Genomic DNA, 27,300 nt, shown 5'->3' with positions numbered 1-27,300 from the left:
CCTGCCTCCAAAGCCAGTATATCCTTCCTCAAGTATGAAGACCAGAAATGCACATAGTACTCCAGGTGTGGCCTCACTAGTACCCTGTATAGTTGCAGCATGACCTCCCTGCTCTTGAATTCAGTCCCTCTAGCAATGACAGCCAACATTCCACCTGCCTTCTTAATAACCTGTCGCACCTGCAAGCCAACTTTTTGCGATTCATGAACAAGCACTCCCAAGTTCCTCTGCACAACAGCATGCTGCAATCTTTCACCATTTAAATAATAATCTGCTCTTCTATTATTCCTTCCAAAGTGGATGATCTCACATTTACCAGTATTGTATTCCATCTGCCAGACCTTGGCCCACTCACTTAACCTATCTATATCCCCCTGTAGACTCTCAATATACCCTGTACAAGCAACACACATAAAAGTTGCTGGTGAATGCAGCAGGCCAGGCAGCATCTCTAGGAAGAGGTGCAGTTGATGTTTCAGGCCGAGATCCTTCGTCCTGAAACATCTAGTCCTGCTGAAGGGTCTCGGCCTGAAACATCGACTGCACTTCTTCCTAGAGATCCTGCCTGTCCTGCTGTGTTCACCAGCAACTTTTATGTGTGTTGCTTGAATTTCCAGCATCTGCAGAATTCCTTTTATATCCCCTGTACAATTTGCTTTTCCACTCAGTTTAATGTCATCAGCAAATTTTGCCACACTACACTCAGTCCCCTCTTCCAAATCATCAATGTAAATGGTAAACAGCTGCGGGCCCAGCACCAACCCCTGCGACACCCCACTCACCACTGACTGCCAACCGGAGAAACACCCATTTATACCAACTCTTTGCCTTCTGTTGGTTAACCAATCCACTATCCTTGGCAATACACCTCCTCTGACTCCATGCATCCGTATCTTATGTATAAGTCTCTTGTGCAGTACCTTATCGAACGCATTCTGGAAATCCAAGTATATGACATCCACCTGTTCCCCTCTATCCACTGCACTCATTATGTCTTCAAAGAACAGGACCTGCCCTTTCTGAATCCATGCTGCATCTGTCTAATGGAACCACTCCTTTCTAAATGTTTCAATATTTCTTCCTTAATAACAGCTTTGAGCATTTTTCCGACTACAGATGTTAAACTAACTGGCCTGTAGTTGCCCATCTTTTCCCTACATCATTTTTTAAAAAGTGGCATGACATTTGCTGTCTTCCAATCTGCTGGGACCTGCCCAGAGTCTGGAGAGTTTTGATAAATGATTACCAATGTGTCTACTATAACCTTTGCCAATTCCTTCAGCACCCTGGGGTGCATCCCATCAGGACCAGGGGACTTATGTACCCTCAGGCCCTGCTCATCACTATCTCTTTAGTGACAGTGATTTTATCGAGATCCTCACGTCCCATTTCGTCCATAACATCCTTCTTTGGCATATTAGATGTGTCCTCCACCGTGAAGACCGACACAAAATAGTCGTTCAATGCCCCAGCCATTTCCTTATCATCCAATATCAATTTCCCTTTCTTGTTTTCCAAGGGACTTACGTTGACTTTAGCCACCCTCTTCTGCTTTATATATTTATAAAAACTTTTGCTATCTGTTTTTATATTTTGTGCTAATTTACTTTCATACTCTATCTTTCCTTTCCTTATTTCTTGTTTAGTTGTTCTCTGTTGCTTTTTAAAGTTTTTCCAATCCTCCAGTCTCCAACTACTCTTTGCGACTTTGTACACATGAGCTTTTAATTTGATACTATCTTTTATTTCCTTAATTATCCAAGGCTGGCACTCCCCACGCTTAATGTCCTTACTTTTGACTGGAATGTACTTTTGTATATACTTTCAGGGTGTTCTGCACAAGGACTCCCAAGTCGCTTTGCATCTCAGATTTAGGATTTTCTCCCTGATTAGAAAATAGTTTGCACATTTTTCTCTACTACCAAAGTGCATGACCATGCATTTTCCAACATTGTATTTCATTTGCCACTTTCTTGCCCATTCTCCTAATCTGTCCAAGTCCTTCTGCATCTTACCTGTTTCCTCAACACTACCTGCTCCTCCACCAGTCTTTGTATCATCTACAAACTTGGTAACAAAACCATCTATTCCATCATCTATACGGCATAAAAAGAAGTGGTCCCAACACTGACCCCTGTGGAACACCATTAGTCACTGGCAGCCAACCGGAAAAGGATGATTTTATTCCCACTTGCTGCCTCTTACCAATCAGCCAATGCTCCAACCATGCCAGTAACTTTCCTGTAATACCATGGGCTCTTAACTTGGTAAGCAGTCTCATGTGTTGCACCTTGTCGAAGGCCTTCTGAAAGTCTAAATATACAACATCCACTACATCCCCTTTATCTATCCTACTTGTAATCTTCGCAAATGATTCCAACAGGTTCATCAGGCAGGATTTTCCCTGAAGGAAACCATGCTGACTTTGTACTATCTTGTCCTGTGTCACCAAGTACTCCATCACCTCATCCTTAACAATTGACTCTAACATCTTCCCAACCACTGAGGTCAGGCTAACTGGTCGATAGTTTCTTTTCTGCTGTCTTCCACCTTTCTTAAAGAGTGGAGTGACATTTGCCATTTTCCAGTCCTCTGGCACCATGGCAGAGTCCAAAGATTTTGGAAAGATCATTTCCAGTGCCACCCCTATCTCTAATGCTATCTCTTTCAGAACCCTAAGATGCAGTTCATCTGGTCCGGGTGACTGATGTACCTTTAGGTCTTTCAGCTTTTGAGCACCTTCTCCCTTGTAATAGTAACTTCACCTACTTCTCTACCTTCACACACTACAACATCTGACACACTACTAGTGTCTTCCACTGTGAAGACTGATACAAAATACTCATTTAGTTTATCTGCCATCTCCTTGTCCCCATCATTATTTCTTCTGCCTCATTTTCTAGCGGTCCTATATCCACACTCATTTCACTTTTATTTTTTACATACTGGAAAAAACTTTTACAGTGTATAAAGTGATGAGAGGCATTGATCATGTGGATAGTCAGAGGCTTTTTCCCAGGGCTGAAATGGCTGCCACAAGAGGGCACAGGTTTAAGGTGCTTGGGAGTAGGTACAGAGGAGATGTCAGGGGTAAGTTTTTTACACAGAGTGTGGTGAGTGCGTGGAATGGGCTGCTGGCAATGGTGGTGGAGGTGGATACGATAGGGTCTTTTAAGAGACTTTTGGATAGGTACATGGAGCTTAGAAAAATAGAGGGCTGTGGGTAACCCTAGTAATTTCTAAGGTAGGGACATGTTCGACACAACTTTGTGGGCCGAAGGGCCTGTATTATGCTGTAGGTTTTCTATGCTTTCTATCTACTTTGATATTATTTGCTATTTCATATTTCATCTTTTCCCTCCTAATGATTTTAGTTGCTCTCTGTAGGTTTTTAAAAACTTCCCAATCCTCAATCTTCCCACTAATTTTTCTTTTGCTTTTACAGTAGGTTTGTCTTCCCTTGTCACCATGGTTGTACTATTTTACCATTTGAATATTTCTTCATTTTTGGAATATATGTGTTCTGCACCTTCCTCATTTTTCCCAGAAACTCACACCATTGCTGCTCTGCTGACATCCCTGCCAGCATCTCCTTCCAATTTACTTTGGCCAACTCCTCTCTCATACCACTGTAATTTCCCTTACTCCACTGAAATACTGCTACATCAGACTTTGCTTTCCCTCTATCAAATTTCATGTTGAAATTAATTGTATTGTGATCAGAAGATGTTGGTGAGGCTTAATTTGGAGTATTGTGTACAGTTCTGGTCACCCATCTACAGGAAAGATGTAAACAAGGTTGAAAGAGTACAGAGAAAATTTACAAAGATGTTGCCAGGTCTGGAGGACCTGAGTTACAGGAAAAGATTGAATAGGTCACGACTTGGAATGTAGAAGATTGAGAGAAAATTTGTTCAAGGTATAAAACATTAAGAGGGATATAGATAGGGTAAATGCAAGTAGGCTTTTTCCACTGAGGTTGTTTGGGACAACAAGTAGAGGTCATGGGTTAAGGGCGAGAGGTAGAAAGGCTATAGGGAACATAAGGGGAAACTTCTTCAGTCAGCGGGTGCTGAGAGTGTGGAACGAGCTGCCAGTGTAAGTGGTGCATGCGAGCACAAATTCAGCATACAAGAGAGGTTTGGATGGCCGGGGTTTGGAGGGCTATGGTTCAGGTGCATGTCAATGGGAGTAAACAGATCAAATGGTTCGGCAGGACTGGAAGGGCCAAATGGTCTGATTCAGTGCTGTTCACATCTATGACTCATTCCTTTTACACTTGTGTACGGGAAATGATGTTAAACAATATTGAATCTTTAAGTTGTTGCTCTTTTACTTTGAATCTGAATAGATACTATAATGATGATTGCTGGGGGAAATAAAAGCAAGCGATGTTTACTGTGAATATTCTCTTCACCAACAACCACATGCATTAATACTATGCTTTTGAAATAGCAAATAGTCACGACGTAATTGAAAGTGACGTTATCAAAACTTGATAAAACTTGTATAAAATCCAAACTGTTTGAAGATGTACTAAAGGAGATCAACATCTTAGTCCAAGATCCGGTTCAGGATCCGAATCAGAATCAGGGTTAATATCACTGGCATGTGGTTTGGAATTTATTGTTTTGTGGCATCAGTACAATATCATCATATATCATCATCATCATTATGTGCCCTGTCGTATGACGTGGGCGATCATGGTCTCCATGATCTTGATTTGTCTTAACAAATTTTTCTACAGAGGTGGCTTGTTTTTGCCATTTTCTGGGCAGTGCCTTTGAAAGATGGGTAACCTCAGCCATTGTCAATACTCTTCGGAGATTGTCTGCCTGGCATCAGTGGTTGCATATCCAGGACTTGTGATATGCACCAGCTGCTCCCATGGCTTCACGTGACCCTGATCGGGGGCTAAGCAGGTGCTACACCCTGCCCAGGGGTGATCTCCAGGCTAGCAGAGGGAAAGAGCGCCTTGCACCTCCTCTGCTATCTCCACCCTGCTTCCGGATACATTACAATACGTAATAATAAAACAAAACTATAAATTACAGTAAGAAATCATATATACAAAATTAAATTAAATAAATAGTTCAAAAAGAGAGCAAAGAAAAACAGACAATAGTGAGGAGGTGCACATCGCTTCATTACTTACTTACTTTCCGTTACGCCGCTGGTGTTTAGGGCAGCAATGAAGTCCTCCATCTCTCTCTGTCCTTGGCCACTCAGATGTAGAAGGATTCTTCTGTGCTGTTTCTGAAATGGCTTTATATGACCAGAGGGTAGTTAGGTCTGAGCTGAGCCCCTAAACCTGGAGGACCAGTAGACCACTCCTAGTCTGTCATCTACCCTATGACCTGGCATGGGTGACCTTACCAAGAATCAAAGCATAAAGCCCTGACTCCAGCCAACACAGCTCTCCGGGTCATTGAGACACGCAAGCCTCCAAACCACGACAAGGATGTGGTCCTTTTGGAGGACACGGGTTCATTGTCCTTCCAGAAATCTGATGGCTGAGGGAAAGAAGCTGTTCCTGAAACATTGAGTGTTTGCCTTCAAGCTCTTGTACCTCCTCCTCGATGGTAGCAATGAGAAGAGGACACGTCCGAGGTGATGTTGGTGTTTGATGATGGATGCAGCCTTTTTGAGGCATCACCTTTTGGAGATGGGGGGCACGGTAGTGTAGTGGTTAGCACAAAGCTTCACAGTACAGGCAAAACTGGTTCAATTCACACCGCTGCCTGTAAGGAATTTGTACCTTCTCCCCATGGGTTTGCTCCCGGTGCTCCAGTTTCCTCCCACAGTCCACAGCATGTATTGGTTGTTTGGTTAATTGTTAATTGTCCCATGTTTAGACAGGGATTAAATCAGGGGGATGCTGGCAATGCAGCTCAAGGGGCTGGAAGGCCTATTCTGAATGGAATCTCAGTAAATAATATCTGAATAAATAAACAAATGAAAGGCGTTTTCAGTGCTGGGGAGAATAGTGCCCATGGTGGTGCTGGTTGAGTTGATCACTTTCTGCAGCTCTTTCCGATCCTGTGCAGTGGCCCCTCTGCACCAGACAGTGATGCAACCAGTTAGACTGCTCTCCACGGTACATCCGTGGCTTTTCTGTTACATCTAGTGTGAAATTTCCAAACCTCTGGAATTTGGCACATGCTTCCGAAGAGTGGAATCATTAAGGCTGGGTTATTTAAGAGTAGGAGTGCAGTTACATCATTTGTATGTAGAGCCTGAGGAGAATACAGTGAAAGGAAGGGCTGAGACCGTGGAGGGATGTGAAAACAAGGACATAATGTTGTCGTATCTTGCTCTTTAAACTTGTGTTACCACAAGTGTTTCTCAATGTGCATTGTTTGCTGCTCTGTGATTCTTTGCCACTGTCCTGCCACCTGCCAGGCATGCACCATGCTCTGTAAACAGAGGTGATGTTGACTCTGGTTTTGGGGTGTCCAGGAGGGAGATCTGAAAACTCAGAGACTGCAGCGAGTTGGATGATCTGATACAGCACAACAGAGGCTGAGTTGCGAGGCCCCACTGCATCCAATTTAGGGACAGTCATAGTGGTTAGACCTCAAAAGTACTTGATCGCCTGTATGATTCCTGGAAGGGGTTAACGTATGAGCAGCTTTTGATGGCTCTGGGTCTGTACTCACTGGAGTTCAGAAGAATGAAGGGGTAACTTACTGAAACCTAAGGAGTATTGAAAGGCCTATATAGAGTGGATGTGGAGAGGATGTTTCCTACAGAGGGAGAGAGTAGGACCAAAGGGCACAGCCTCAGAATAGAGAGAAGTCCATTTGGAACAGAGCTGATGAATTTCTTTTACCAGAGGGTGGTGAATCTGTGGAATTCATTGCCATAGACGGCTGTGGAGGCCAAGTCATTGGGTATATTTAAAGTGGATTTGGATGGGTCTGATTAGTCACGATGTCAAAGGTTACGGGGGAAGGCAGGAGAATGGAATTGAGAGGGATAATGAATCAGCCATGATGGAATGGTCAGAAGGCCTAAACTTGCTCCTAAGTCATATGGTTTTATGTAAAGCTGTATGAGACAGCTCTAAAAGCAACGTTAAAAAGCACCACAGAATGGCACTCTCTGCATCGTGCCACACCCCCCACCTCCCCGCCCTTCGCTTCTCATCAATTTTCTGCCTGCCTTTCAGTACCATCTCCACGAAGATGTCACAGTGTGGGAGCAACAGTGGGAAAATGTCATCACATGTTTGCATTCTCCAATGGGTCATGCCAGGCTGATATAAGACGTCCTGTTCAGTATGTGGTGGAAACTTTCTCCAAGTCAACACATGTATAGACCAGACAGATTAGATTAGATTATGTTTAAAACACAGGAACAGGCCCTTCAGCCCACAATGTTGTGCCGATCTAGTGGCCAACTAAACTAATCCCCTCTGCCTACACAGTGTCCATCTCCCTCACATTCTTGTGTCTATCTAAACGTCTCTTAAATGTCCCTACTGTATCTGCCTCTACCCCCACGCCAGGCAGCTCACTCCAGGCACCCACCACTCTCTGTGCAAAAATCTTGACCTTCACATCTCCTTTGAAATTACGCCTCAAGAATTTAGTTGTCCAGAAGCTCCCAGATTTTTTTAAACAGAATTGGACACAGATGGCAAGGAATGTGGCAAATTTTTAAAGAAAACTTGGCAAGGCACAGGTGTTTTAACAATCTTTGGGTACTTCTTCCCCTACAGCTGCTACCACTGTGGGAGGATGGCGACACGGGTCACAGGCAGCCGTGATTCGGGCCACACCTTCGGCCAGGAGGAATACAGTCTGTACAGCAGCCTGAGTGAGGACGAGCTCATTCAGATGGCAGTAGAGCAAAGCCTCTCTGTCACTTCTTCCTCCTCCGCCCAGCCTCCCGGTTCGACAGTGCCGACTCACCCCAGGGCCCTAGCCCGAGCCCAAGCTCAGGGCAATCATCCAGCTGTCCGGGCTTTGGGACCCCAGCCATGCCCCAAGAACAGGTGAGCACACGCGTGTTTGAACGGACAGCGAGCCACAGAGTCAAAATCAGGTTAAGTATCGCTGACATACGTGCTTTATGTGCCTTGTGCTGTGTGTGACTGTTGGTGATAATGCTTTGCACCCTGACCCCAGAGGAACACGGTTTCATTTAGCTATAGTCATGGGTACTAAACTCGAACTTGAACTTGTCATGAAATTAGTTGTTTTGTGGCAGCCGTGCAGTGCCATACATTATTTTAAAACTATAAATTACAATAAGAAATATAAATAAGAATTAAATTAACTAAGTAGTAAAAAGAGAGCAAAAGTAGAGAAAAAAGTAGAGTTTATGATTCATTGTCCATTCAGAAATCTGATGGTGGAGGGAAAGAAGCTGTTCCTGAAGCATTGAGTTTGGATCTTCAAGGTCCTGTACCTCCTCCTTGGTGGTAGTAACGAGAAGAGGCCGTGTCCTGGGTGATAGGGGTCGTTAGTGATGGGTGCTGCCTTTCTGAGGCATCGCCTTTTAAAGATGTGCAAGAGCTTGCACCCACACACATACACACACGTGGTCTACAGACTGAGCTAGAGAGGAAAAGACAGAGAGCTGGGGGGGTGAGGAGGCAGGGAGAAAGAGGGGAGGGGGAGAGGGGGAGACGGGGAGAGGGGGCAGAGAGGGGGAGAGATGGGGAGAGGGGGAGAGAGGGGGCAGAGATGGGGAGAGAGGAGGGGGGAGAGATGGGGAGAGGGGGGAGGGGGAGAGATGGGGAGAGAGGGGGAAGGGGAGAGGGGAAGAGGGGGAGAGAGGGGAGAGACGGGGAGAGGGGAAGAGGGGGAGAGAGGGGAGAGACGGGGAGAGGGGGAGAGAGAGGGGGAGAGAGCGGGAGAGGGGGAGAGAGGGGGAGAGAGGGGGAGAGAGGGGAGAGGGGGAGAGAGGGGAGAGAGGGGAGAGACGGGAGAGACGGGGAGAGGGGGAGAGACGGGGAGAGAGGGGGAGAGATGGGGAGAGACGGGGAGAGGGGGGAGAGAGGGGGAGAGATGGGGAGAGACAGGGAGAGGGGGCAGAGAGGGGGAGAGATGGGGAGAGAGGGGAGAGAGGGGGAGAGAGGGGAGAGACGGGGAGAGGGGGAGAGAGGGGGAGAGATGGGGAGAGAGGGGAGAGGGGGGAGAGATGGGGAGAGAGGGGGAGGGGGAGAGGGGGGAGAGACAGAGAGAGGGGAGAGACGGAGAGACGGGGAGAGGGGGAGAGACAGGGAGAGGGGGAGAGATGGGGAGAGACAGGGAGAGGGGGAGAGAGGGGGAGAGACAGGGAGAGGGGGAGAGATGGGGAGAGACAGGGAGAGGGGGAGAGAGGGGGAGAGATAGGGAGAGGGGGCAGAGAGGGGGAGAGACGGGGAGAGAGGGGAGAGAGGGAAGAGATGGGGAGAGGGGGAGAGGGGGAGAGGGGGAGAGACGGGGAGAGGGGGGAAAGAGGGGGAGAGATGGGGAGAGACAGGGAGAGGGGGCAGAGAGGGGGAGAGACAGGGAGAGAGGGGAGAGAGGGGGAGAGAGGGGAGAGACGGGGAGGGGGGAGAGGGGGAGAGAGGGGGAGAGAGGGGAGAGAGGGGGAGAGAGGAGGAGAAACAAGCCAGCTGCAGGAGCAGTAGTGGAAAATAAAGAGATCACATATTAAGTCGAGGCCCTTCACCTGCTCCAGAAAAATCAACTGTACGTTTCCCTTCACGCATGCTACCAGACACGTTAAGTTCCTCTGAAGGCTTTTTCTTCATATCATTATCAGGTTTATTATTATTAAATAAATAACCTGCCACCTGACGAACTTTGTGTCTGGCACATCATTCTGCACAGCCTCCACCATCCTCAATGTAACCCACCAGCAATCGCATCTTGGCCTCCACCTCACCCTCCGCTTGCCACAGGGATCGATCTCTCAGTGATTCCCTTGTCATTCCCCGCTAATCTCCCTCCTGGTGCTTATCCTTTTGAAGCAACATGTGCAAAATGCTGGAGGAACTCGGCAGGTCCGGCAGCATCGATGGAGTCGAAGTTTCTGAAGAAGAATTTCAGTTGATTCCTTCCTGTCGGTGCGGCGTTTCTGTGTGTTACTTCGGATTTTCAGCATTAACAGAATCTCCTGTGTTTATACTTATCCTTCCAGCTTCTACCCCCCCCCCCGGCCCCGCCTGCATAATCTGGCTCCTCCCCTTTCTTATGATCAGAGATTAAGGGAGCTAGGGCTTTACTCTTTGGAGAGAAGGAGGATGAGAGGAGACATGATAGAGGTGTACAAGATAATAAGAGGAATAGATAGAGTGGATAGCCAGTGCCTCTTCCCCAGGGCACCACTGCTCAATACAAGAGGACATGGCTTTAAGGTAAGGGGTGGGAAGTTCAAGGGGGATATTAGAGGAAGGTTTTTTACTCAGAGAGTGGTTGGTGTGTGGAATGCACTGCCTGAGTCAGTGGTGGAGGCAGATACACTAGTGAAGTTTAAGAGACTACTAGACAGGTATATGGAGGAATTTAAGGTGGGGGGGTTATATGGGAGGCCGGGCTTAAGGGTCAGCACAACACTGTGGGCCGAAGGGCCTGTACTGCGCTGTACTATTCTATGTTCTATGTTCTTATTCTTCCAGTTTGCACTCCGCACCCCCCCGCACCCGCCCCCCCGCCGCCTGCGTATTCTGGCTCCTCCCCTTTCTTTCCAGACCTGTAGGAGGGTCCTGGCTAAAAACATCGTCTGTTTATTCATTTGCATAGATGCTGCCTGACCTGCTGAGCTCCTCCAGCATTTTGTGTGTGTTACTCTGGATTTGCAGCATCCGCAGATGCTCCTAAATTCAGATTTTATGTGACGTGGAAATCGTTGCTTTGGGCAGTCGTACATACGTAGCTCTAAGCTGAAAAATAAATAGACAGGGCAAAGAGAGGAATAACGGGGCAGTGTTTGGGTCCATTGTCCGTTCGAAAATCTGACGGTGAAGGGGAAGAAGTTGCCGTTGAATCGTGGGAAAATCCTGCTGACCATCTAAGGGACTCGGGTTCAAGTTCGAGTTTATAGTTATCCGGCTGTGTAAATGTATACAACCAAACAAAACAACATTCGTCCGCACCACGGACCAGGGTGCGTGTTTGTCCGTGTAGTGAGGCCCCCTCGGGCCTGTGCGGGGCGCCGGAGAGCGTTGGTCTCCGAGGTTTTATAGAGCACCCGAATAGGTTAATTGTTGTAAACTGAGGAATTCTGCAGATGCTGGAAATTCAAGCAACACACATCAAAATTGTTTCACGCGAGTCCTTAATCGTTTAGAGGTCCTTGTGTTTATCTCGAGCGACTCGCACTTAATGCGATCTCCTGGCGCTTTCTGTTTAAGTTTACTTAGATGGGCTCTGGAATTCCGAGTTACTTGTGGATGTCCGATTAGCGCTAATCGTAGGGGTCCCGGTTTTGAGAATGCTACTTCCCGCGGGGTCGCTGGGCTGAGTTTGGAATTACTGTGAATAACCTCTCGCCGCCGTCTGTCTTTCCTGCTGTTGGGTTCTGATATTGCCAGCGCACTCTGTGACAATATATCACATACATGAAACAAAATATGACCACAGCACGTCAATAAAATATAATTCAAAACGCATGGCGCGCAGCAGAGATAAACAGCAAACAGTTCGCTGTCATAGTGATGAAACCTCGGTGGCGGCAGGTCTCAGAGCCCGAGGGAAGAAGCTGTTACCCAGTCTGGCAGTCTAGTCCTGACGTTCCGGTGCGTCTTGACTGATAGTAGTGGGTCAAAGAGATTGTGGGATGTGGTAGGGATCCTCAACAGTGCTTCGGGTAAATGTCACAAAACCCCAGTGATCCTCTCGGCGGTTTTTGCTATCCTCTGTAGTATCTTGTGGCGCGGTAACTCGCAGCTTCTGTACCACACACTGATACCGCCAGATAGGAATGCCCCGATGATGCTCCTGTAGAAAGCTGTTAAAATGGAGACGGCAGCCTTGCGCGCCTCAGTCTCCTCAGAAACTGTAGACACCACTGTGCCTTCCTGACTAATGAGGAGGTGTCACGGGTCCGGGGTGGGGGTGGTGGTGGCATCCGTTAGTCTCGCCAGACCATGGACCTGCGCCTGGAAAGCCTAGTGTCCTCTCCAGGGCGCAGGCCTGGGCAAGGTTGTCCGGAAGACCAGCAGTTGCCCATGCTGCAAGTCTCCCCTCTCCACGACACCGATGTTGTCCAAGCGAAGGGCAAGGGCCGATACAGCTTGGCACCAGCGTCGTCGCAGGAGTTGCCAGAATGAGGTTGAAGGCAACGTCGCACTGTTTTAGGGACTCCAGCTCCAGATTTGCCCTCAGGGTTTACTCCCGAAGCCTTTCTCACGAGTGGGTATGGCCGCAAGGCAGCGGAGGTTTGAAATCAGAGTTTTCCCTCTCTTAGATGGACTGCTATCCCAGGCTGACGAGCTCCACCTACCCGAAGCACTGGTTTTAAGGCACCAGGACCCGCCTTCGCCCCTTCTCCTGTCAGTAGAAACAGTTCCACCGGGCTTAGAGGCTAAGCCACATGAGAAGGCCTGGAGTTGTACTTGGTTGTCAGAGGCTATTTGAGGCGCATGCCGGTGGGAGCTTGTCCCCACTACCACTCCTCGGCTTGAAAACATTACGATCCGGGTCCAGGTTAGATAGTCTGTTCTGTCCCATCTGAACTGGAAGCAGGTGTTTGAATGGAATGCCTGCTCTCCCCTCCCTGATTACAATCGCCCTCCTTTCGTCCCACGGGTCGATCGTGGATACTGCGTCCTGGATGCCCAGCGAAGTTCCTACCCAAGCCAGGACAGTAGGATATGGAGAGCAAGCTGTTGCCGGCGCAGCAGGCTCCCCCCACCCCCCGAACTCTCTCCACGCAGCGGATGAATCGGTAGAAAAGGTGAAAACCGTTACAGTTTGACACCAGCAGCGTCGCCGGAGACGCCAGTCATCGTCAACTCAACCCAGGACTGCCTTACGGACTCCAACTCTGAAATTTTCCCTTTCGGCTTAAAGGCACCAATAACCCACCTTTGCCCGTTCTCCTGTTAGTAGAAGCGGTTCCGCCGGGCACTAGGCCAGGAGCTGGACTTGGTTGTCAGAGGCTAATGGAGTTGCCGACATTGGGAGCATTTAGTAGGTAGTGGGAGCTCATCCCCATTACCATCACAGCTATAACTGCCTTAAGCCACCGTGCATCGCACTTGAGTTTCCCCCCCCCCTTCCAGCTTCTGCCTCCACCGGGATACACGATTATCCTCGTTTGTCACTGTCACCCCGTGTTGCCCCGAAAGCCGGGACCTGCTGTGGATTTTCACTGCGCGCCCACGTTCAACAGATTTTTCATTGTTGCTCTGCCCTTTATTTTTTGGCTTTGGGATCACGGATTTGTCTCGGGAAACTAACGAGGGGCGGAGTATTATAGCAGTTTAAAGATGCCCCTATAAATCAACTCCACTTGGAAGTGACAGGGATCGTTTGTAAGATTGTCTGCTCCTGCCCTGAGCGATGTTCTGCCCCGAAGTGTCCACTTTCCGTCTGACACAACTCTCAGTCTATTGTCTTATATGGTCAAACAGTCCCTTGGCGTCTGGAAGCCAAAAATAAACACGTGCGAGCGCAGAGTGGAGCCCGGCTGTTCACATTGACACAAAAAAAAAGAGACTGCGGGGGACAACAAGATGACGGGCTTCTCTTATCCAAAATACTTTCAGCTTTTTTATTCTCGACCCTCTCTCAGGTCGCCGGTGACCGGCGCTGCTCCCTCAGCGAACCCTCCGAGGTCAGCCTTCTCCAGAAGATACGACGGCAGACCGTTCCCCGTCTCCAAACCGGCAGCGTAAGTGTGTGGCGTTGTTCCGGCGCGGGAGAGATTAATCATAATAACAACGAGCCTGCTTGGCGATGCCGGGATCTCGCATTCTGCCAGCTCGCGCTGAGAAAAATAAAAACCCAGTGATAATAATTAAGCAATTAATTCAAATAGTAGAACTATTTTCTAACGTTGTAAACATGAACTTTGGATTAGATAAGTGCAGAATATTAAGCATAAAGGGAAATAGAGCTGGGAGAATGTAAAGCGGAGCAGCGGGGTACAGTACAGCCGCTGGATGAATATGGAACGTATTTCAACAGGCAAAGAAAACAGATCATAGTGTGATAAGGGGAAAACTTTCAGCAGAACTTACCTCAAGACTTAAGAAAATCTGCGGAGCAGAGTTCAGTAGTGAAAATATAACAAAGGCAATAAACACTTTTACTGTTGCTTTAGGCATAATATCTTAGTCAGAAACCAATCTGGAAAATTTACAAAGAAAAATAAGAACTGAAATGACCAAGTTGAGAAAACACTATGTCCACTCGAACGTGCTGAGATTGACACTACCTGGGGCAGAACAGGTGTAGGAAATTTACACAACTGTCAGATAAAATTTCTGAGGATATATTTTCATCAAGGAAAACAGGATTCAGCGCTCCATATGAGCATATGCAATTCTGATAAGAAGCACACACCTCAAAACTTAAATGAAAGCACAACCCAGGAAAATGAAGAAATTATTGCCCTTGAAGAAAGAGTTAACCAATGGAGCAGCATGACCCTATGGAAGACATCCCCACCAGCTGAGCAGACTAGATGTCGACAAGGAAGTGTCAAGCGCCTGGCTTAGAGAACAGTTCTTTCTAGAAGCAGAAACAATCCAACACATTACAGCAATTTAACTCAATTTGATTACTAACACAAGTGCAATCAAGTGGCAAACATCATTCATTAAAATCTTTCTTTAAGATAGAAACCCATAAAAGACACCATAACTGATTATAAATACAGGCCTGATTTAGTTTTAGAATCAGATTCCTACAAACTATATTATGACTGATCCATTATTACAGATAGGATAATCCATAATAACAGTCCGGATAAAATATTGCAAGATAAACAAGCAAAAGCAATACAACCATTCCAAGCACATGTAACATACAGAAATCACTAAAGGGGAAAACACCAGAAAGACGTGGAATTAAAAAAGGAAATTGCAAGACTATGGAACATGAACAAGGTATGCATTGTCCCAACAGTAATATCTACAACTGGTGTCACCCCAAAGTCACTACACAATAGCATTAAACAATTAGGCCTACAGAACAATTTTTATGTAAATTTCCAGAAAGCCACAATACTAAACATCACTAGAATAGTCCAAAAGTTCCTAGCAATTGAGAAATGAGTGTGCTTGGCTATGCCTGTGCCTCAGGTTTTACCAGCTTGAGGTGAGAAAAAATAAATACTACTAATAACTTTACTTATAGAGCACTTTCCATACAGAGAATGTAGTTCAAAAGTGTTTTACAATGGGATAAAGTGCAAACATGCCACAGATGGCTGTGGAGGCCAGGTCATTGGGTATATTTAAAGCAGGTTCCTGTTTAATCAGGGTGTCAAAGGTTACAGGGAGAAGGCAGGAGAATGGGGTTGAGAGGGATAATAAATCAGCCATGATGCAATGGCAGAGTAGGTGCGATGGGCTGAATGGCCTAATTCTGCCTCTATGTCTAATGGTCTTACTTCATCTGGCCATGTTTGATTCCAGGGAGCCTGATCCTGTTGCCATAGCAATTAGTAAAGGGGACGAAGAAGCTCTGAAGAGAATGATACAAGCAGGGAAGAACCTTTGCACGCCAAATCCGGATGGTTGGATCCCTCTGCATGAAGCCGTCTTTTACAACAAACCAGGATGCGTGAAATTGCTGCTGTCAGGTTAGTAAGTGACTGGGTGGCTTCAGGAATGACTGGCCTGATGTTTTAATTTCATGACATAGAGCCTGACGGGGAAGGAACATGGCAAAGGAATTGAAAGCCATATGGTTTGGGAGAGAGTCCAGAGGAGGTTCACAAGAATGATCCCGGAATGAAATGGTTGACATATAAGGAGTGTTTAATGGTCCTAGGCCTGTACTCGCAGGAGATTAGAACAACCATAAGTACTTTACTGATCCCAAAGGAAATTACAATGTCACAGTCGTATTACAAGTGCACAGATATGAATATTAGAAGTAGAAAGAATTAAAGATAAGTTATAACAAACAGTCTAACAGGAGGGGGTCATCACTTCCCCAACTATAGGTTGACTCATTATAGAGCCTAATGGCCGAGGGTAAGAATGACCTCATATAGCGCTCTTTGGAGCAGCACAGTTGTCTTCAGGCTGATTTATACTTGTGCGTCAAATCGATGCCGTAGGTACAGCGTAGGTACGAACCCTACGCAGTGCCTACGCGGATCCCTACGCCGTAGCCTGACGTGCACCTCTCCCAAAATGTAACTACGCGTCACGGCATCGCAGACCGCAACAACTGTGATTGATCCGTTTGGTCGCATCGCATTTCCTCCTACACTGCAATAGCTTCCCATTGGGCGACTGAAGGGCAGGGAAGGAACTCTGGCTGCAATGCTTTCCATAAAGCTTTACAGACCTCCGAAATTCTGGAGGACACATTTCGCTTTTATGAAAAAGATGCTCGCTTTAAACTTGTTTACTCCGAGAAAGACTACCATGACCATGAAGCCTTGCACGGGCAGGTATGTGCGCATGCGTGATGTGCACATACATGTACGTGCCTGAATTGCAGAGTGACGCAGACACACCAACGCACAAGTATAAATGCTCACAACAGCGTAGCCCACTTGCGTAGGCTACGGCGTAAGTTGGTACGTACAAGTATAAATCAGCCTTTAGTCTATTACTAAAAGTGCTCCTCTGTTTAGCCAAGGTGACCTGCAGAGAGTGAGAAATATTGTCCAGAATTGCCAGGATTTTCCATAGGGTCCTTCATTCTACCACAGCTTCCAGTGTGTCCAGTTTGACTACTATAACCGAGCTAGCCTTTCTAATCAGTTTACTGAACCTGTTGGCATCACCCGTGTTGATGCCATTATCCCAGCACACCACTGAAGACAAAATTGTACTGGTGACAGCAGACTTGTGGTCGAGGGGGAATCTCTGAAATCTATCAAGTATTGAAATGCCTAAATACAGTGGATATAGAGAGGCTGTTTCTTATGGTGGGGGCATCTAGGACCAGGAAGCACAACCTCACAACAATGGGACGTCCATTTAGAACAGAGATGAGGAGGAATTTCTTTATTCAGAGGTGATGAATCTGTGGAATTCATTGCCACAAAGTGGTGTGGGGGCTAAGTCATTGGATATATTTAAAGTATTTTTGATTAGTCAGGCATTAAAAGTTATGGGGAGAAGATGTGAGAATGGGGTTGAGAGGAATAATAAATCAGCCATGATGGAATGGCAGAGGAGACATGATGGGCTGAATGGCCTAATTCTGCTTGAATGTCTTGTGGTCTTAACCTACTAACCGGTACGTTTCTGAACTTTGAGAGAAAACTTGGGCACCCAGAGGTCATGGGGAGATGTACAAATTCCTTACAGATTGCTCTGGAATTGAACTCACACTCCGACGCCCCGAGTTGTTCTAGTCGCTTGGCCAAAGAGCTTTTAAAATGAAGAATAACATGTGCATTGCAACCTTGGAAATAGTCCAGGTACTAAGGAAGAGTGTGTTGTAAACATGTAATAGATAATACACAACCAGATTAAGGGTACACAACAGTATCAGTGTAACATACACAGAATAAACAGTCTGCAGGGTTGAAACCAGAGAGTGGAAGTAGTGAGAGAGAGTCTCATAGAACTCACATCAGAGAGAGCAGGAAAACCTCATCAGAGCCAGCATACCTTGAAGAGACCCCCAATGGAGCATACAGCGGCGACATGAGGGACTGCTGATGCTGATTCTAGCATCTGCAATCTCTTCTCTCTCCACTGAGCGTATGTACAGTAAGGGCACTGAGCTGGAGTTCCTTGTGGGCAGGAGAATGAGGTCCGATGACCTCCTAGGTGTGTGAATTGGTGGGACTGGAGTTTGAGGCCTAGTGTTCAGGGTTCCAACATCGGCGAGTTTGGCGTTTGAGGCCTAGTGGTTGGTGAACGGTGGACCTGGGTCGATGCAGAGGATCGAGGTCTGAGGGTTGATTGGAAAGCTGGTGTTACGATACGTGGGTTTTGACCAAAGAAAAATAAAATGGCTTATCACTTTTGTACAAGGGTGCTTCTAAGGTGTGTCAAAAATCAAACTTACAAGTATTAGCAAAAATAGCAAAAAGAAAACTGCCAATATTTACAAAGAAGATATCTACCAGAAAACTCTATAAAATAGTGTGGTAAACCATATATATATATATGTTGTAACTGGGTTACCTGTCTGGACACGCCCCTCTGCTGACTGCTCCTGTGGCTCCTCCCACAGACCCCTGAATAAAGGCGATTGTGTCACTGCTCCTCCCTCAGTCCAGGGGCAGATACTCAGCATGGTCATGGGTCCATTTTACCATTAAAAGCCTTTCAGTATTTACTCTACTTCCAATCTTTTGGAGTAATTGATAGTGCATCAAATAGCTCCATGCTTTGTCCAGTGTGAATTCCTGGCAGGTCGATTTCTCTCTCTCTCCCCTAGCAAAAGCAATGAGCCTCTCTTTTTTACGCACCAGGACGTATCACTTTTAATTACCCACAAAGTTAACTTAAGACTACACATGAATCGGAATATGATGCATCCCACAATGTAGTTACAATCATATTACAAAATAGACAGAAGTATCGGCCTTGAATACAGTATACAAACAATATATACACATCTACACATCCGCATTACTGAAGAAGTGGAATATTCCACCGTGTATGGCGGGAAAGGCACCATCGTGGCAAACTGAACACGTCAGCTCAGTTTAAAACCCATGATGAGGGGGGAAGACATTGAAGTGCGCACACCCAGCACAACGGCAGCAGAATGTCAAGGCAATATTTGTGTGTGTGTATACAGAGTGAGCTTACTGAGCACTGTCCGTCATGCCTGGCGGCCAGAACTGTGGGTCTGCAAGTCTCTACGAGCCCACTGGGGAAGTCGAAGTCTCAGTATCTGTGAGTCTGTCCCCACTGGAGCCTGGAATCCAAAAGCCGACTCTTCTGGGGCTGGAGGACTGCTTATGTGCGTGGGTAGGTGGATAGGAGGGAGGAACAAGGCTTGTTTTCTCGTTGTTATTTTGTCACTGGTTGTTTTCTGTTTTATTGTTTCTCATGTTGTTCCGCTAAGCATTATGGGAATGCTCTGTTGGTCCCAGAATGTGTTGTAACGCTTGCAGGCTGCCCTGTACATCCTCAGGTGTGTCGGATGTTAATGCAAATAAAGCATTTCACTGTATTTTTCAGTGTACTTGTGATAAATAAATTTGAATCTTGAATTATATTGGTTTGGGCTTATACATGCATTTATTACTGTAAAGAGAGCAAAAGTCTAATGTGATCCTAATGCTTTGAAGTTGTTTATGGTTAAAACAGTGAGTATCCTTTATACTCTTAAATTCATATTTGAACGAAGACTGTGGGGTATTTCTTTAACAGACCTTGAGTTACATTAGAAATAAGATGATGTGAAAGTAACTAATTTGTGAACTTCTGTAAAATAGCTATAAATATGGCAGGATGTTCGTAAATTTGAGGCTACTGTTTTGCATTTGATATTTCAATAATATTTGAGTAATCTTGTGTGTGTGTATGTACCTTGATTAAGTAGTCTTGTTTGTTTAAATCATCCCATGATATGTGCACACCTTGCTTAAAGTAAACTTGAACTTGACCCGTATTCCCAGAGTCCTTTGTATTCTTTGAATTAATTTAATGCTTTGCAGTTGCAAGACATAACATCTATCCTGACTAGAAATATTCATATATTTGAAGGCTACACTAACTAGAACTGTTCATACATTTGAAAGCTACTCCAATTCGATCTCTTTGCAAACTTAAAGACAACCCTAACTCGATCTGCAGTCTCCAGGGTTAAAAAATAATCAATGTGCCAAATAGATAAGATGTCTCAAAAATTAATGTTTTTATTTTAAAGCTGCCAAATGTTTTTAAATAAAGCAGAGAATAATTGAAGCATCTATCTGGTGGAGAAAATGTGCCACACAATCCCCAGGGGTATAGTTCCATGGAGATGCTATTACCAGTGAAAAATTAGAACGTGAGCAGATGTTTACTATTTCTGTCACTGTTTATTTAAGAATATTGTGTGATAATTATAGAAGTTGTTTAAAGTTGGCTCTCTCCTCGAGATCTATGAGCAGAGAAGTCAAATTCTCATGCAACAGCTGTCTGCTTTGAAGTAAACATGATATGAGAACACAAAGCAATTGAAGATGGGACTGGAAAAATTGTCACACAGGGTAGAAATCTGGAAAAATTGCACATCACCGGAACTTCTAGCTACATAGCAGCCTATAACAGATTTTTTTTTGCTTTCGAATTCTGAGAATTAGAGGGCACACCACCAAAATAGGCAGAATGTGATAAGGTACAGACCTGCCATGTCTTAAATGGTGGGACTACTGAAGGAGGAGAAAGATTTAGTTAGACCCAACGTAGATTGGGGGGCTGCTTTGTTGATCACCTTCGTTCCATTTGCAACAAGCAGGACTTCCCAGTGCCAATCATTTTAATTGCAATCCCATTCCCATTTCAACATGACATCCTTTTCTGCCAGGATAAATGCCACTCTCAGGTTGGCAGGGCAAAACCTCGTGTTCCATCTGGGTAGTCTCTAACCCGATGGCATGAACATAGATTTCTCTACCTTCCGGTAATTATTCCCCTTCCTTTTATCTCCTGGTCCATTCCCAATCCTAGCTCTCCTTTTAGCCCTTCTTTTCTCTTCACCTGACTACCGCTCCCCCCTAGTGCCCCTCCTCTTTCCCTTTCTCCCACGGTGCACTCTCCTCTCTGATCAGATTCCTGCTTCTCTGGTCCTTTACCCTTTCCACCTATCACCTCCTAGTTTCTTACTTCATCCTCCTTCCCCCAACCAACTGGCCTCACTTACCATCTTCTCCCTCCCCTTGCCCAACCTTCTTATTCTGGCTTCTTCCCCCTTCCTTTTCAGTCTTGAAGAAGAGTCTTGACCTGAAAAGTCAACTGGTTTTTCATTTCCATAGATGCTGTCTGAGCTGCAGGGTTCTTCCAACATATTGCATGTGCTACAATAAAAGATTTCCTTCTAGAAGTTATAATGCATCGGAAATGAGCAGGCTAGAGAGGATGAGAAAATTCAGCAGAAAGCAAATCAGCATGTACAGATAGAGACCAGCAGTTGTTATGAGAGCCAATCAGACGTTTAGAGCGGATTGTTGAGCCAGGAGTCAGGGGTCAGGGGTTAACAAGATGGACCTTTGGGAAGACAGGCGAATGAGTCATGTATCTGTCAGATTGGCAGGGAAAAATTGGAAGGAAGGTGATGGAATAGGCAAACTATGGAAAAGAAATAACTTCTAACACTGATTGAACATGTAGTCGGTGGGATTTCGAGGAATAAATTTATTGAGAGATTACAGACTGTTGCAAGAAACATAAGATTTTAACTTTCCACTTATTGACTAGGAATCCCATACTGGAAAAGGACTAGATGGGATAGAGTGTTCAGGAAAATTTCCTTCATCTGTACGTAAAAGTTCCAACAAGAGAGCGTGTAATACTGGATCTGCTATTAGGCAATGGGACAGGGCAGGAGACAGATGTTTGTGTAGGGGTGCACTTTGTATCTGGTGATCACAATGACATTAGTTTCAAAAACAACAGGAATTCTGCAGATGCTGGAAATTCAAGCAACACACATCAAAGTTGCTGGTGAACGCAGCAGGCCAAGCAGCATCTATAGGAAGAGGTCCTGACGAAGGGTCTCGGCCTGAAACGTCGACTGCACCTCTTCCTACAGATGCTGCCTGGCCTGCTGCGTTCACCAGCAACTTTGATGACATTAGTTTCAAATTAATTATGAAAAAAGATAGATCTAGTCCATGGGTTAAGATTCTAAATTGGGGAAAGGCCAATTTTGATGGTATCAGAAATGATTTGACCAGGGTGGACTGGGTCAGGCTGTTTTCTGGCAAAGGTGTACTTGGTAAGTGCAAGGCCTTCAGAGTCAGATTTTGAGAGTATAAAGCTTGTATGTGTCTGTCAGGATAAAAGGTAACGATAACAAGTGTAGTGAACCTTGGTTTAGAAGAGATATTGAGGCCCTGATTAAGAGAAAAAAGGAGGTGATTAGCAAGTATAGGCAGGTAGGAACAAATGAGGTGCTTATGGAATACAGGAAATGCAAAAGAACACTTCAGAAAGTAATCAGGAAGGCTAAAAGAAGGCACAAAATTGCCCTAGCAGGCGAGGTGAAGGAGAACCCTGAGCAATTCCACAGATCCTAAGGGATTTTATCGCCTTTTTCCAGTGGCTCAGGCACGGGTGTATGAGTGTGGGTGTGAGAGCCCTACGGAAGTTGGGAGAGAGAGGATAAAAGGAGCAGATTTGGGTAAGAATAAAAACGATTTCTTGGGCTGCGCAGACTCAGAAAGTGTTGACGTTAGAGCCCTACCGAAGCTTGGAGTTGTAGGGCACTGGATAGTTGGGGGACGAAAAGGAGATTCTGTGGCTGCAAAAGAGATGGTGCGTTGCTCCTCAGCTGCAGGATGTTCTCAAGGGGGATGGGGAACAGCAAGAGGTCGTGGTGCACATTGACACAAAAGACACAGGCAGAAAAGGAAATGAGGTCCTACACAGTGAGTATATAGAGATTTAAGGGAAGGCCCTCCAAGGTTGTAATCTTTGGATTACTCCCTGTGTCATGGGCTGGCACAGGTGGGAATGGGTGATAGCACAGAAGAAAGAATGGCTGAGAAGATGGTCATTCTTACCCTCGGCCATTAGGCTCTATAATGAATCAACTTGTAGATGGGGAAGTGATGACTCCCTCCTGTTAGACAATTTCAAGTTACTTATTTTTTATTCTTTCTTACTTCTCTTCTCATATTTGTATATTTGTATATCTGTAATGCTACTGTGACACTGTAATTTCCTTTGGGATTGATAAAGTACTGATCTATCTATCTTTCTATCTAATGCTATTTGGGTGAGTTTAACCTAGATTTGCAGGGGTCTGGGAACCCGAGCCCCAGGTCAGTAAGGGAAGGATTGGACCAAGAAGGTAGATGTCAGGGAAAGTGTTGTAGGCAAAATCGAAGTAACAGGTATGATGGGTCGGATATTTGAAGTGCATGCATTTTAATGCTACAGGTATTATGGGTAAGGGTGATGAACTTAGAGAATGGATCAGCTGGTGGAACTACAATTTTGTAGCTATTAGTGAAACTTGCTTGAGAAAGAGACAGGAATGGGTGATTACCGTACCAAGTTTTTGAAGTTTAAGAAAAGATAGAGGAGTAGGTAAAAGACGGAGGGGAGTGCCACTACTAATCAGGGACAATATCACAACTGCACTCAGGGGAGACATAATGGAGAGTCAGACACCGAGTCCATTTGGATGGAACTCAGGAATAGGAAGGGTGCAATCACACTGGTGGGATTGTACTGCAGACTCCCAATAGCCAACGGGACATTGAGGAACAGAAATGTAATTAGATTAAGGAAAAGTGTAAAAATAGCAGGCATTTCAACTTCCCTAATATAAAGTGGGATCTTCTTAGTGCAAGGGGTTTAGATGGGGCAGGATTTGTTAAGCATATCCAGGAAGGTTTCTTAAATCAATATGTGGACAGTGCAGTGAGAGGAGGAGCTATACTGGACCTGGTGTTGGGTAGTGAACCTGGCCGGGTGACTGACCTTTCAGTGGGTGAACAGTTAGGTTACAGTATTAGGAGAATGTGAGTAAGGCAGTTAATGAGTACTTTAGAAACATAGAAACATAGAAAATAGGTGCAGGAGTAGGCCATTCGGCCCTTCGAGCCTGCACCGCCATTTATTATGATCATGGCTGATCATCCAACTCAGAACCCCGCCCCAGCCTTCCCTCCATACCCCCTGATCCCCATAGCCACAAGGGCCATATCTAACTCCCTCTTAAATATATCCAATGAACTGGCCTCAACTGTTTCCTGTGGCAGAGAATTCCACAGATTCACCACTCTCTGTGTGAAGAAGTTTTTCCTAATCTCGGTCCTAAAAGGCTTCCCCTTTATCCTCAAACTGTGACCCCTTGTTCTGGAGTTCCCCAACATCGGGAACAATCTTCCTGCATCTAGCCTGTCCAATCCCTTTAGGATTTTATACGTTTCAATCAGATCCCCCCTCAATCTTCTAAATTCCAACCAGTACAAGCCCAGTTCATCCACTCTTTCTTCATATGAAAGTCCTGCCAACCCAGGAATCAATCTGGTGAACCTTCTTTGTACTCCCTCTATGGCAAGGATGTCTTTCCTCAGATTAGGGGACCAAAACTGCACACAATACTCCAGGTGTGGTCTCACCAAGGCCTTGTACAACTGCAGTAGTACCTCCCTGCTCCTGTACTCGAATCCTCTCGCTATAAATGCCAGCATACCATTCGCCTTTTTCACCGCCTGCTGTACCTGCATGCCCACTTTCAATGACTGGTGTATAATGACACCCAGGTCTCGCTGCACCTCCCCTTTTCCTAATCGGCCACCATTCAGATAATTTGCTGGTGAACGCAGCAGGCCTGCTGCGTTCACCAGCAACTTTGATGTATGTTGCTTGAATTTCCAGCATCTGCAGAATTCCTGTTGTTTACCATTCAGATAATAATCTGTTTTCCTATTTTTGCCACCAAAGTGGATAACTTCACATTTATCCACATTAAATTGCATCTGCCATGAATTTGCCCACTCACCCAACCTATCCAAGTCACTCTGCATCCTCTTAGCATCCTCCTCACAGCTAACACTGCCACCCAGCTTCGTGTCATCCGCAAACTTGGAGATGCTGCATTTAATTCCCTCATCCAAGTCATTATTTGTTTCAATATTTACCAAGGAAATGGATATGGAGGACCAGGAGGTCAGTGTTGTGGGTAGGGCATGGAGGAGGAGGAAGTGTTGGGCCTCCTAATGAGTATTAAGGTGAATGTCCCCAGGGCCTGAAGGAATTTACCCCAGGTAACAGTCCTTTACCAGTAGAGGCTTTTAAGAGATGTATGGATAGGTACATGGGCGTAAGAAAAATGGAGAGATTTGGACATGGTAGAGATAAGAGGCAAGTGTTTGGGTGTTTTTGATTTGCTTTTTAGCTGTCTGGCACAAACATTTTGGACTGAATAGCCTATATTGTTCTGTGACCAAAGATATGTTAAGAACAAAAGGATTGCAAGGGACAAAATTTGTCCTCTGAAAGATCAAAATGGTAATCCATGTGTGGAGACAAAACAGATGGGGGCGATCTTAATTGTATTCTTTGCATCTGTATTTACTTGGGAGACAGACACAGAGTCTATAGAGGTGAGGCAAAGCGGCATCAACTTCATGGACCCTGTACAGATCACAGAGGAGGAGGTGCTTGCTATCCTAAGGCAAATCAGGGTGGATAAATCCCCAGGGCCTGATAAAGTGTTCCCTCAGACCCTGTGGGAGGGAAGTGCAGAAGTTGTTGGGGCCCTAGCAGAGATATTTAAATCATCCTTAACGTCAGGAGAGGTACCAGAGGATTGGAGGATAGCCAATGATGTTCTGCTGTTTAAAAAAGGCTCTAAACAGAAACCAGGAAATTATAGGCCAGTGAGTCTGACATCAGTTATAAGAAAGTTATTGGAAGGTATTCTAAGGGACTGCATATCTAACTATTTGGAAAGACATGGACTGATTAAGGATAGCCAGTATGGCTTCATGTGTGCTAGTCATGTCTAACCAATCTTAGAGTTTTTTCTTTCTTTCCTTTTCCAATTTTTTTATTGATTTCTATATAGAAGAATACAGAGTTCAAGAAAATACATATTATAAAACAAAAGAAACAATATCATAATACCAGATACATTATATTGAATCACATTAACATACTCCTCACTCTATATTCATATGGATTAGATTAATTCATACATTAGAATATAAACAATTCTATTTAAAAAAAGGATCTACACCCACTACCAAAGTTGAAGCTGTTTGGGAAAGAAAAGAAAAAAAAAACTTAATCAGATAATAAGATATACTATTAACCAACTTCTGTACCTTAACAAGAAGTCAAAGATTATGAAAATAATTTTAAAACGGCCCCCACAAGTTTTGAAAATCTTGGTTAGATTCAGAAATTGAACAACGAATCTTTTTTAAATTTAAGCATGCCATAACATCCTGTAACCACTGAGCATGATTAGGCAGAACAGCATCCTTCCATTTAAACAAAAGCACCCTCCTAGCCATTAGAGAGATAAAAGCCAGAATGTGCAAATCAGATGTCTTCAAGATGATATCTTTCCTTCCAACAATACCAAATAGGGCAGTCAAAGGATTAGGCTTAAAATTTACTTTAAAGAGTACAGAAAATGTTTGGAATACTTCCTTCCAATATTTTCCAAGACTTGGGCACGTCCAAAACATATGAATAAGTGAAGCTTCTCCATTGTTACACCTATCAAAGTAGGGAGATATATCCCTATAAAAACGAGATAACTTATCCTTGGTCATATAAGCCCTATGAACCACTTTAAATTGTAGGAGGGAATATCGAGCACATAACGATGAAGTATTAACCAGTTTAAAAATCTCATTCCAAGTTTCTTCAGAAATTGAGGTCTGTAAATCTTCTTCCCAAAGATTTTTAATTTTATCTAAAGAATCATTTTTCATTCCCAACAGCATATCATAAATTTTGGATATTGAACCTTTATAGAATGATTTCATATTAAGAATTTCATCTAATACATTCTTATCAGGACTATTAGGAAATGTATATAATTGAGATCGCAGAAAATCTCTAATTTGTAAGTACCCAAAAAAATGGGTTTTTGGTAAACTAAATTTAGTTAACAATTATTCAAACGAAGAAAGACTTCCTCCAACAAACAGATCCCAGAAACATGTAATGCCCAATCTTTCCCATTGTTTAAAAACTACATCAGTCATAGAAGGCTCAAAAAAAAATTTTTAAATGGGACTAGAAAGGGAGAATCTCAATAAAACAAGATGTTTTCTAAATTGTATCCAAATCCTCAAAGTATGTTTGACCACCACATTTTCAGTTATCTTACTTAAGGATAAAGGAAGTGAAGATCCCAAAAGAGAGATAATAGAAAATTTATTAAACCGAGTTAGCTTCTAAAGAAACCCACCCGGGGCAGTCCTCATGATTAATGTAGTATAACCAAAACATGAGATTCTGTATATTAGCTGCCCAGTAATAAAACCTAAATTGGGTAAAGCTAAACCTCCATTTTTTTAACTTTC

At 44.8% G+C, this 27,300-nt stretch overlaps 1 protein-coding gene across 6 annotated transcripts in view; it reads left to right on the top strand.

Annotated features, from left to right (window-relative positions):
* Positions 1-27,300, top strand: part of asb2a.1 (ankyrin repeat and SOCS box containing 2a, tandem duplicate 1) — an 84,916-nt gene that overhangs the window by 7,263 nt on the left and 50,353 nt on the right. For 5 of the 6 annotated variants that reach the window (XM_063043306.1, XM_063043324.1, XM_063043296.1 and 2 more), the window contains exons 2-4: positions 7,724-7,999; positions 13,735-13,833; positions 15,584-15,750. In XM_063043306.1, coding sequence (XP_062899376.1) covers positions 7,743-7,999; positions 13,735-13,833; positions 15,584-15,750 — 523 coding nt within the window. In that variant the 5' untranslated portion in view covers positions 7,724-7,742. The remainder of the gene's footprint in view (positions 1-7,723; positions 8,000-13,734; positions 13,834-15,583; positions 15,751-27,300) is intronic. The other variant, XM_063043315.1, reaches the window with a different exon arrangement.

Source organism: Mobula hypostoma, chromosome 1 (genome assembly GCF_963921235.1).
Source record: "Mobula hypostoma chromosome 1, sMobHyp1.1, whole genome shotgun sequence".
In the NCBI taxonomy this organism is placed as follows: Eukaryota; Metazoa; Chordata; class Chondrichthyes; order Myliobatiformes; family Myliobatidae; genus Mobula; species Mobula hypostoma.
This window is presented reverse-complemented; position numbering and strand designations above follow the sequence as displayed.